This window comes from Panulirus ornatus, chromosome 3, assembly GCF_036320965.1.
Source record: "Panulirus ornatus isolate Po-2019 chromosome 3, ASM3632096v1, whole genome shotgun sequence".
Lineage (NCBI taxonomy): Eukaryota > Metazoa > Arthropoda > Malacostraca > Decapoda > Palinuridae > Panulirus > Panulirus ornatus.
Genome location: NC_092226.1, coordinates 6,597,052 through 6,610,107, shown reverse-complemented (window position 1 = coordinate 6,610,107; position 13,056 = coordinate 6,597,052). Strand labels below are relative to the sequence as shown.

Here is a 13,056-nt window from a genome sequence, read left to right as displayed (position 1 = left end):
GAGTCAGTTGTTGTTCGCTGATGATACAGCGCTGGTGGCTGATTCATGTGAGAAACTGCAGAAGCTGGTGACTGAGTTTGGTAAAGTGTGTGAAAGAAGAAAGTTAAGAGTAAATGTGAATAAGAGCAAGGTTATTAGGTACAGTAGGGTTGAGGGTCAAGTCAATTGGGAGGTAAGTTTGAATGGAGCAAAACTGGAGGAAGTAAAGTGTTTTAGATATCTGGGAGTGGATCTGGCAGCGGATGGAACCATGGAAGCGGAAGTGGATCATAGGGTGGGGGAGGGGGCGAAAATCCTGGGAGCCTTGAAGAATGTGTGGAAGTCGAGAACATTATCTCGGAAAGCAAAAATGGGTATGTTTGAAGGAATAGTGGTTCCAACAATGTTGTATGGTTGCGAGGCGTGGGCTATGGATAGAGTTGTGCGCAGGAGGATGGATGTGCTGGAAATGAGATGTTTGAGGACAATGTGTGGTGTGAGGTGGTTTGATCGAGTAAGTAACGTAAGGGTAAGAGAGATGTGTGGAAATAAAAAGAGCGTGGTTGAGAGAGCAGAAGAGGGTGTTTTGAAATGGTTTGGGCACATGGAGAGAATGAGTGAGGAAAGATTGACCAAGAGGATATATGTGTCGGAGGTGGAGGGAACGAGGAGAAGTGGGAGACCAAATTGGAGGTGGAAAGATGGAGTGAAAAAGATTTTGTGTGATCGGGGCCTGAACATGCAGGAGGGTGAAAGGAGGGCAAGGAATAGAGTGAATTGGATCGATGTGGTATACCGGGGTTGACGTGCTGTCAGTGGATTGAATCAGGGCATGTGAAGCGTCTGGGGTAAACCATGGAAAGCTGTGTAGGTATGTATATTTGCGTGTGTGGACGTATGTATATACATGTGTATGGGGGTGTGTTGGGCCATTTCTTTCGTCTGTTTCCTTGCGCTACCTCGCAAACGCGGGAGACAGCGACAAAGCAAAATATATATATATATATATATATATATATATATATATATATATATATATATATATATATACACATTAGATAACCTTACCAACCAGTCAACAATACAGTCACCCCCTTTTTTAATAAATTCCCCTGCAACACCATCCAAACCCGCTGCCTTGCCGGCTTTCATCTTCCGCAAAGCTTTTACTACCTCTTCTCTGTTTACCAAATCATTTTCCCTAACCCTCTCACTTTGCACACCACCTCGACCAAAACACCCTATATCTGCCACTCTATCATCAGACACATTCAACAAACCTTCAAAATACTCACTCCATCTCCTTCTCACATCACCACTACTTGTTATCACCTCCCCATTAGCCCCCTTCACTGAAGTTCCCATTTGCTCCCTTGTCTTACGCACTTTATTTACCTCCTTCCAGAACATCTTTTTATTTTCCCTAAAATTTAATGATACTCTTTCACCCCAACTCTCATTTGCCCTCTTTTTCACCTCTTGCACCTTTCTCTTGACCTCCTGCCTCTTTCTTTTATACATCTCCCACTCATTTGCATTTTTTCTCTGCAAAAATCGTCCATATGCCTCTCTCTTCTCTTTCACTAATGATATGGGAGGGTATTGATTGCGAGGGTGAAGGCATGTACAGAGCATCAGATTGGGGAAGAGCAGTGTGGTTTCAGAAGTGGTAGAGGATGTGTGGATCAGGTGTTTGCTTTGAAGAATGTATGTGAGAAATATTTAGAAAAGCAAATGGATTTGTATGTAGCATTTATGGATCTGGAGAAGGAATATGATAGAGTTGATAGAGATGCTCTGTGGAAGGTACTAAGAATATATGGTGTGGGAGGCAAGTTGTTAGAAGCAGTGAAAAGTTTTTATCGAGGATGTAAGGCATGTGCACGTGTAGGAAGAGAGGAAAGTGATCGGTTCTCAGTGAATGTAGGTTTGCGGCAAGGGTGTGTGATGTCTCCATGGTTGTTTAATTTGTTTATGGATGGGGTTGTTAGGGAGGTGAATGCAAGAGTTTTGGAAAGAGGGGCAAGTATGAAGTCTGTTGGGTATGAGAGAGCTTGGGAAGTGAGTCAGTTGTTGTTCGCTGATGATACAGCGCTGGTGGCTGAGTCATGTGAGAAACTGCAGAAGCTGGTGACTGAGTTTGGTAAAGTGTGTGAAAGAAGAAAGTTTAGAGAAAATGTGAATAAGAGCAAGGTTATTAGGTACAGTAGGGTTGAGGGTCAAGTCAATTGGGAGGTAAGTTTGAATGGAGAAAAACTGGAGGAAGTAAAGTGTTTTAGATATCTGGGAGTGGATCTGGCAGCGGATGGAACCATGGAAGCGGAAGTGAATCATAGGGTGAAGGAGGGGGCGAAAATCCTGGGAGCCTTGAAGAATGTGTGGAAGTCGAGAACATTATCTCGGAAAGCAAAAATGGGTATTTTTGAAGGAATAGTGGTTCCAACAATGTTGTGTGGTTGCGAGGCGTGGGCTATGGATAGAGTTATGCGCAGGTGGGTGGATGTGCTGGAAATGAGATGTATGAGGACAATATGTGGTGTGAGGTGCTTTAATCGAGTAAGTAATGTAAGGGTAAGAGAGATGTGTGGAAATCAAATGAGCGTGGTTGAGAGAGCAGAAGAGGGTGTTTTGAAATGGTTTGGGCACATGGAGAGAATGAGTGAGGAAAGATTGACCAAGAGGATATATGTGTCGGAGGTGGAGGGAACGAGGAGAAGTGGGAGACCAAATTGGAGGTGGAAAGATGGAGTGAAAAAGATTTTGAGTGATCGGGGCCTGAACATGCAGGAGGGCGAAAGGCGGGCAAGGAATAGAGTGAATTGGATCGATGTGGTATACCGGGGTCGACGTGCTGTCAATGGATTGAATCAGGGCATGTGAAGCGTCTGGGGTAAACCATGGAAAGTTGTGTGGGGCCTGGATGTGGAAAGGGAGCTGTGGTTTCGGGCATTATTACGTGGCAGCTGGGGACTGAGTGTGAACGAATGGGGCCTTTGTTGTCTTTTCATAGCGCTACCTCGCACACATGAGGGGGGAGGGGGATGTTATTCCATGTGTGGCGAGGTGGCGATGGGAATAAATAAGGCAGACAGTATGAATTATGTACATGTGTATATATGTATATGTCTGTGTATGTATATATATGTGCACATTGAGATGTATAGGTATGTATATTTGCGCGTGTGGACGTGCATGTATATACATGTGTATGAGTGTGGGTTGGGCCACTTCTTTCGTCTGTTACGTTGCGCTACCTCGCAAGCGCGGGAGACAGCGACAAATATATATATATATATATATATATATATATATATATATATATATATTATACTTTGTCGCTGTCTCCCGCGTTAGCGAGGTGGTGCAAGGAAACAACGACGAAACAATGGCCCAACCCACCCACATACACATGTATATACATACACGTCCATACACGCAAATATACTTACCTATACATTTCAACGTACACATACATATACATACACAGACATATACATATATACACATGTACATATTCATACTTGCTGCCTTCATCCATTCATGTCGCCACCCGGCCACTCTTAACTTTGTTCTCTTACTGATGCGGTGGCCAGGCCTGAGATGCTTACTCTAACTTTGGTCTACGTTACTGAATAGTTTACCGAACGCTTCTTTTTATCATTATTTCGGAATGGGATTTCAATATCTTTTCAGCTGACAGGCGTTCATTTTTCTGATGTGTAACCTCTGGTGACAGATCTCGTTTGCGCATCAGCTCTAGTAGCTTATTTCCCACTTTGGTTGTACTCGCTCTTGGGGCGCTCCCTCTCTCTTTTGCTGAATCCCATCCTCATTACCTTGCACTTAGACTGAATCTCGTCATTCATTAATGAGACCAACTTTGGAGTATGTCCAGGTTCCCTCGTCTAAGGTGATGCAATCGTTTTCATTCCTCATTCCTCTTTTACAGTAGAAAAGTGAGTCTGTTAGACTTATGAACTTCGTCCACCAAGACTGTTTTCTCTACCAAACCGTCACCGAGCCGATGAGGGAAGCTATTATACCTGATTTAATTCTTACATTCCAGTTCTTAGTGACGAATACCATTGCTGGAGAACATATAGGCACTTGTGACCATATCATATTCAGGTTCAACATAAGTATTAAACCCGACTTCCCTAAAACTAGTATTATTACCCCGAACTTTAAAAGGGCGGATTTGAATCGGTTGCTCGACGCATTAAAGGGTCTCACCCTTGTTCTTTCATGCCCAGGGGAATTAAATGTCAATGTTCTTTAATTGAGAGTTTGCTCCTGATGGACGTCTTGGAAAGCTTTTCATCTATTGCCTCTTTGCTTTTTCTCTCTGTTCCTTCCTCCTTACTTCACAGTACTAATTTCTTGCTCTCCTATATGCCTAAGCTCTTTGGCTTTTTGGCATTTCATGTTGAATCATGCTATTCCTTACCTCATTTCTCCTCCTCTTTTAAGTGTTCCATGACACCCAGTGTCCTGAGTTCTTCGTGGTAGATTTTACAGAACCCCTCTGCATCAATGGCCTTTTGCTCCTGTTGTAAAAATGTTCCCGCTCAAAGAACCCGATCGTCTCTGCACAGCTTCCTTGATTTGACAATTCCTCTCACGGGTCTTGTGCTTCCTCTATCTTCCCCCACTTTTTTATATGTCCAACTTCACCCTAAAGTCGAAGACGAGTACGACATGATCACCGTACCCTAATCGCTGGTTCCTACTTTTTTGTTTTTTCTTTACATTCTTGTCAAGACAAGGTCAAGCGGTAATGGCGCGTCTCTTCTACATCACGTACGCTCCTTTGACATGTTAATACAGAAAGTTCTTCTGTACACATCCTAGGAACTTGGATCTCCATGCCTCCCTGTCTCCAGGAGCATCTAAGTCGTCCTCCCTCTAGTTTATTTCCCCTGTAAATGAAGTTCACCGTTATGGTTCACTCACCCTCCTCACCACCTTCCCCTGATTGTTCCTTTTTGTTTACCAGTGTATATCTGCTCTAGGTCACTGTAGTTCCATGGACTAACAACGCTATCGCTCACTCTTCCCGTCGTAGTTCGAACCATGTTGTATTGTTCTAAAGACCTTTGGTGACAAGAACTAAAAAAACGAGAAAGTGTCACTTTACATTCATGGGGGCTGAAGTTTCTGATGGGGTAGAGTTTAAGACTGAATCGGGAGCGCAATTGTTTATTACTTGTTAAGTTATGACTGTGTCTGTGTGTCATGCTTGTTGGTGGACGGGGAGGGGAAGGGATTGGGGGGGGATATCTACTGGTCAAATTTTCTAAAGTGTGATGAGTTTTTTTTTTTTTGCTGTACTTGGGGTTGTTGACTGGTTATGGTGTAGCTTAGTTGGTTGTCGCAAAAAAGTGGATGCCGAGCATTGAAGTTAGTTGTTATTGGACGTAATTTAGTTTTGTTGTGGAGGTGTTGACTGTTTGTGATTGCTAGCAGCCAGTGATTGAACTGAAGTTTTGTTATGTATAGGATGCAGTTTTATGTTTGCTTTTGACGTGGTGGCGTCCCAAGTAAGTGAGGTATAGTTGAGGGTAGAGCAGATGTAGAGGATGCTAAGGGATTCTGTTCCTTGTCCAAAATTGAAGACAGCAAGTGTCTTAGGGGCATTTAGTTTGTTTATTGCCGTAATGTTGATTATGGTGGGACGTAAAGGTATGTGTGTTGTACGTGACACTTAGTATAGGGAGAATTCTATGCACTGGAAGTGGTTGAGCATTTAGTGTTATGTGAGAGTCCGGGTTGGATTTATGTATGGTGCTAAAAGGATGATGGTGGATTTCTATAGGGAGGCAGACATTCTTTTTTGAGTGAGCCAGTGTTTAATCGTGTGATGTAATGTTGTATGTTCATCGTTGCGTGAGTGGTGTCAGGGTATTGTGATGTGATTGTGAGATAGTCTTCACATGAGGAGGCTTTCCCTGTGTGGCCTGCAAGACTTGATGGTGGGTCAAGTTGGAAGAGATTTAAGAAGGTTGGAGAAAGAACTGCTCCTTGGAGAACTCCACAGTGGAGTATGATGCGTTGAGAACATTATCAAACACTTTGTTGACACCAGTCGTCACTAGAACAATACGGAATTGGAGGGGGGAGGAGGGAAGGGGGTTGTGATTCGTTGAAGCCACCCAAGATGTGTTGTATATTTTGTCGTATTGGCGTAATTGAGTGTCACTCACGATGTTGGAAGGGAAGAGGGATATCTTCCTTGATTTTGTGGCCATCTTACCCGATGATGAAATAGATTTCTTTATAGTATTCTACATCTCATATGACTTTCACTTCGAATTACAGTGCATCTTACCCTGTCTCTGTACATTCTAAGTTTTTATTATATTTACGTCTCACGCTTTCTACTTTCAGTCATTAGATGTGCATGTCATCCTGTTACATACAATTTAAGATGCTCATTTGACTTGTGTCTCACGTCAGACCTCGCACACGATAGGGTTCACCCTGTATTTGCTTGCACGTCACCCTGAGGTGCAGGCACGGCTGCAGGAGGAGTTGGACAATGTTCTCGGAGATCATCAGGGTCCTCTGACTCCTAAACACCTGGCTCAGCTCTCCTATCTCAAGACAATTATCAAAGAGTCTCTCAGGTAAATAAAGTGTTGTTCTCCTTGCGTCAGGTAGTTCAAATGGTGAAACTACATTACCTCTCTGTGGTTCCGAGAATGGATGAAGGCAAGCAAGTATGACTATGTACATGTGCATATACGTATATGTCTGAGTATGTGTATGTATATACGTTGATATGTATATGTGCGTATATGGGCACTTATGTATTTATATGTGTATGTGAGTGGATGGACCGTTCTTCGTCTGTTTCCTGGCGCTACCTCGCTTACACGGGAAACGGCGATCGAGTATGATGAATAGATAAATAAATGAATATATATATATATATATATATATATATATATATATATATATATATATATATATATATATATATATATAAAGGATGTAAGGTATGTGCACGAGTAGGAAGAAAGGAAAGTGATTGGTTCTCAATGAATGTCGGTTTGCGACAGGGGTGCGTGATGGCTGTTTAATTTGTTTATGAATGGGGTTGTTAGGGAGGTGAATGCAAGAGCTTTGGAGAGAGGGGCAAGTATGCAGTCTGTTGTGGATGAGAGGGCCTGGGAAGTGAGCCAGTTGTTGTTCGCTGATGGTACAGCACTGGTGGTTGATTCGGGTGGGAAATTGCAGAAGTTGGTGACTGAGTTTGGTAAAGTGTGTGAAAAAAGAAAGTTGAGAGTAAATGGGAATAAGAGCAAGGTTTTTAAATTCTGTAGGGTTGAAGGACAAGTTAATTGGGAGGTAAGTTTGAATGGAGAAAAACTGAAGTGAAGTGTTCTAGATATCTGGGAGTGGATTTAGCAGCGAATGGAACCATGGAAACGGAAGTGAGTCATAGGGTGGGGGAGGGGGCGAAGGTTCTGGGAGCGTTGAAGAATGTGTGGAAGGCGAGAATGTTATCTCGGAGAGCAAAAATGGGTATGTTTGAAGGAATAGTGGTTCCAACAATGTTATATGGTTGCGAGGCGTCGGCTATAGATAGGGTTGTGTGGAGGAAGGTCGATATGTTGGAAACTAAATGTTCGAGGACAATTTGTGGTGTGAGGTGGTTTGATCGAGTAAGTAAAGAAAGGATAAGAGGGATGTGTAGTAATAAAAAGACTGTGGTTGAGAGAGCAGAGAATGGTGTATTGAAATGGTTTGGTCACATGGAGAGAATGAATGAGGAAAGATTGACAAAGAGGATATATGTGTCAGAGGTGGAGGGAACGAGGAGAGGTGGGAGACCAAATTGGAGGTGGAAGGATGGAGTGAAAAAGATTTTGAGCGATCGGGGCCTGAACATACAAGAGGGTGAAAGGCGTGCAAGAAATAGAGTGAATTGGAACGATGTGGTATACTGGGGTCGACGTGCTGTTAATGGATTGAACCAGGGCATGTGAAGCGCCTGAGGTAAACGATGGAAAGTTTTGTGGGGCCTGGATGTGGAAAGGGAGCTGTGGTTTCGGTGCATTACACATGACAGCTTGAGATTGAGTGTAATCGAATGTGGACTTTGTTGTCTTTTCCTAGCGCTACCTCGCACGCGAGCCGGGGAAGGGTGTTGCCGTTTCATGTGTGGCAGGGTGGCGACGAGAATGGATGAAGGCAGCATGTGTGGATGTGTACACGTGTATATATGTATATGTCTGTGTATTTATATATATGTATACGTTGAAATGTATAGGTACGTACATGTGCGTGTGTGGGCGTTTATGTATATGCGTGTGTATGTGGGTGGGTTGGGCCATTCTTTCGTCTGTTTCCTTGCGCTACCTCGCTGACGCGGGGGACGGCGACTAAGTATAATAAATTAAATAGATACATATAATCACCCCCTAGCCTGATCATTTCATCTACCATGCCCTAGGGGTAGATGAACAGCTGGGTTGACTGTGCGACCAGCCGCTGCAACCAGAATTCGATCTTGTGCGCTGACCCTGGGTGGCCCCATGAATGTGTCACGGTCAGAAACCATCGAGAGAGAGAGAGAGAGAGAGAGAGAGAGAGAGAGAGAGAGAGAGAGAGAGAGAGAGAGAGAGAGAGAGTTTTTACTAACTTGCAAACCTAAGTTTAGAAGCAAGTTTCATATAATGCAATAAAAAGGGTAACAGAAAATATGGAGCACAGACTGTATCTTTCCCTTTTTTTTCAGGATTTTCCCAGTCATGGCAGGATCCGTCCGTCTTTTGAACCGGGATGTTGTTCTTTCTGGATACATGGTCCCGAAGGGGGTAAGTTCATTAAACGACCATGTATGACACGTACAGCATTCACGTGACTATTACAGCACCATTCAATAGTCCGTACCAAAATTCAACCAATCATTACATAAGATTTTTCGTTTACCATTACCTTTGCTATTACCCCATTGCACCCTTTATATAACCCATACCTATAAACTCTGTCTCATAGGTTATACACCTGTGTTGTCTTACCTGTTGAGGACAGAGTGTGGTTTCAGTGGCCTACTTCTGTAGATGTGAACAGAGAAGACTGCTTTACCACTTCACTGGCACAACTGACAGACAGAATTCAAAGGCGAGTGTTCTGAGGGTAATTGTTATTGTAATAGTTAGAGCAAGTACAAAGACGGGCGACAAAACTGATCCTATCCCTTAGATATCTAGCGTGCAAAGAGAACCTAAACCAATTGGATCTCTTCTCCCTTAAAAGAGAGAGAGAGAAAAAAAAAAACGTAGATTTGGCGGCAACTTAATCCAAGTGTTCAAATTTCTGAACAAAGCCCTGTAAAGTAAATCACGATCATCTTTTCGAAATACAAGAAAATACGGTTACCAGGACAGATGGAATAAGACTCAAAACTAAAAGATATAGTGCGGACGTGGGAAAAATAAACAGTATAAATGAAAGAGTAACGGGGACAGTAGAAGGCTAATGTGCAGCAGAGAGTTGCTGATAAATCTAAAAAAAAGCTGCTGAGTGGAACTACATTTTCTTAAGTTAGATTTCCCCCCCCCCCTTTTTTTTTTCTTTTTACCAGAGCAGTCGTGGGCCAATCAGGCTTCTTGTCTGTTTTTCTCATGTAAACGTCAACACACAAGGCACTCAAACCTAACTGGCACGAGATGGGGTCGAAAAAAGAAAGAAAAAAAAAATCTCGCAACATTCTCTTCGTTCTTTTCATCTACTCCATCCTAAACTGTGCCTCCCCTACCTTGTCTTTCACCTTCTCGTAAGCAAATATGACAAAGCTTATAACCACGCTAAAGTAGAGTGCCATGAAGAACCACAGGCAGCTAGGCAAAACCCCTCCCACCCAAACCACTTCATAACTATAATCATCAACTAACCCCCAAGCAGAAGTGAAAGGCCTACGTCTACCTCAACAACTTCAACTCGTAGATCCCCTCACCCTCAGCAAAATGTAACAAAACTCACTCAAAAGAAAATGAAATACCCAACGAGCATTAAACACCTGCCCTTCCAACTTAGTTTGATACACCAACTCACAGAAACCATACAGACACGTGTCACACTTCCCCATATGGATTCTGGACATTTGTCCGACCCTACATTGACCACAAGGAGCGATTCACCGCATCCTATGACCCCTCATGCCCACGAAGCAATAGTCATTACGAGGACTATTTACTCTTCAGATACTCTAACTATCTCCCTTGCACAGATACACATACAGGATTATTAATATAGCTAGAGAGGAGGGAATTGTCACAGACAAAATTGACGTATGATTTTGCATCTATTAGCTTTTCAAAACTTCTTCTTTTCTTTCATACTATTCGCCATTTCCCGCGTTAGCGAGGTAGCGTTTAGAACAGAGGACTGGGCCTTTGAGGGAATATCCTCACCTGGCCCCCTTCTCTGTTCCTTCTTTTGGAAAAAAAGAAAAAAAGAGAGGGGAGGATTTCCAGCCCCCCCCCCCCCCCGAACTTAGATTGTATAATATCCAAATATCATCACGAACTTGGATGATATAATATCCAAATATTATATCATGAACTTAGATGATATAAGATCCAAATGTATCACGAACTTAGATGATAAAATATCCAAATATCATATCACGAACAGATGATATGATATCCAACTATCACGAACTTAGATGATGAAATATCCAAATATTACATCACGAACTTAGATATCCAAATATCATATCACGAACTTACAAGATAAAATATCCAAATATTATAACATAAGCTTAGATGATATATCTAAATATTTCACAATAAGCAGATGTTCTTGTTGATAAACCTCGACTTGAAAAACCTTCCTAATATTTACCTATCTTAGACACTGAACTTCTCTTCCTTTCCAGTACAAAGCGCTAATATTGAATCACCTCTCTGGCTGGGACGAGAAGTACTTTCCACAAGCGGACAAGTTCATCCCCGAGAGGTGGCTGCGTCACAAGCCCTTGGGACCCATTCATCCATATGCTTCTCTTCCATTCGGTACGGGGACCAGAATGTGCATTGCACGACGCATAGCAGAGCAGGAGATGTACACCTTTTTAGCAAGGGTAAGGCCAAGACAGCGTAAGACTTAAGTACCTTATTTACTTTTACATTGATCTTAAGGTTAACTTTGAATACATCTTACCGAGAGGTGGTACAAGGGATGGATTCTTTTTTCTTTTTTTTAAGAAACTGCCTTCATCGTTCGAGTGCATCTATGTTTTTTTTTAGAGGTATATGCACATGGAAAGTCAAGAGACGCGTCGTGAAGTGTGGCGAAAGCGCTTGCAAAAGAGCGAAAACATTCGATGCTTTCTACCACTCGCGTCATACGGACGGTTGGTAGCCCTGAGATGCGTTGCGGCCATCTGCCTGTGGCTATCTTGCATGAATTAGCGAAGCAAACCAATCTGTAATGTCCTACAGACTGCTATTGTTATTTAGTGACACGTTTCCACATATCTGTCCTCTCAGGCACGCCCAAAGTTTTCATCGTGAGGTAGTTTCGAAGTCAACTCTCCTGCATGAGGTATATTATTTACTCCTTGAATTAACTTATCATTCTTTCATACGTTCAACATTATGAACTGCGCTTAATTGTCGTATTATGTGCCAGTGATTTCAGAATACAAAAAAATTGCAACCCATGCTATATATTAGACAGTTCTGATAGTCGGATTGTGTTTTCAAATGGCAAACGGAATCCTACAGCACGCCCTCTACGACCATTAACTTACGAAGAGATAAAATGGGGATTGGTTAATATATATATATATATATATATATATATATATATATCTTTTCTTCCATACTATTCGCTATCTCCCGCATTAGCGAGGCAGCGCTAAGAACAGAGGACTGGACCTTTGAGGGAATATCCTCACCTGGCCCCCTTCTCTGTCCCTTCTTTTGGAAAATTAAGAAAAAAAAAGAGAGGGGAGGACTTCCAGCCCCCCGCTCCCTTCCCTTTTAGTCGCCTTCTGCGACACGCAGGGAATACGTGGGAAGTATGCTTTCTCCCCAATAACCAGGGATGATATATTTTCTTTTCTTTTTTTTTTTTTTTGGGTGTGAAAGTTTGCCTATCATTTGCCTGTCTTGGTTGGCAGACGTTTGGTTTACAGTGGGACCCCAGGCTTTTTCATTTTCTTTCACCTGCAGGGCCAATGTTGACAATAGCGATCCGTGACACAAAGCCACCTACACATATACGCTTAATAGACAACACTGGGTAATTTTTCCTCTCGGCCGATCAAGAGCAGCGAATGATTTTGGCCGGACTTTGCATAGCCACGATCCTCTCACCACAGATGTCCGGCAAGACTTAGCCTTGAATTTGACCACCTTGGATGAGAGAAGTGGGTGGGATGATGTGATTACAGCCTTGAAATTTTCAGAATAAATTGATGACAAAGACATTGAACGATTCTTCGAGAGATGTAAAGGTAGACCATCTACGAGACATGAAATGGAATAGAGCAAGATTATTGTCCACAAAGATGTGAGGTCAATTCATAGTATCAAGGCAATGGATAAATGAAATAGTGACTAAAGTCATGGTTAATGAAGAGAACATGTAGACCTTCGTCGCGAGCGAACGTGTCTCTCTTAAGCTCCCAATTCACCTTAGTGCTGTGAAGAACGGTGCTTGCTCCAAAGTTAGATTGTCCGAATTGTATGAAGCAGTTCAACTGGAACTTTCTCATTACAGACGAAGATAAATGCCCTTCTTGTTCCTTTTGCAGTTTGACGGAAACACTGCAATCATAAATTAGGAAGAGTAGTGATGTATTAGAGAAACTAGATATTAGGATCTAGTGCGAGGTGTGAGGTAGTTTGTTCGAGTGATAAATGGGTAAGAGAGAGGTGTGGTAACAAAGAGAGTGTGGTTGATAAAGCTGAAGAGGGTGTACTGAGATGGTTTGGACATATGGAAAGAATGAGTGGAGAGAGGTTAAAAAAGAGGATACATTTGTCAGAAGTGGAGGGAACAAGAAGTAAGGGTTAACCAAACTGGAGATGGAAACATAGGGGGCAAAAGATTTAAAGT

General features: G+C 42.5%; 1 protein-coding gene across 1 annotated transcript in view; it reads left to right on the top strand.

Annotated features, from left to right (window-relative positions):
- LOC139760282 (probable cytochrome P450 301a1, mitochondrial) overlaps positions 1 to 13,056 on the top strand; it is a 48,887-nt gene that overhangs the window by 33,050 nt on the left and 2,781 nt on the right. Inside the window, exons 8-10 of the mRNA XM_071683246.1 lie at positions 6,436 to 6,605; positions 8,723 to 8,801; positions 10,868 to 11,071. Of these exons, the coding sequence (XP_071539347.1) occupies positions 6,436 to 6,605; positions 8,723 to 8,801; positions 10,868 to 11,071 (453 nt within the window). The remainder of the gene's footprint in view (positions 1 to 6,435; positions 6,606 to 8,722; positions 8,802 to 10,867; positions 11,072 to 13,056) is intronic.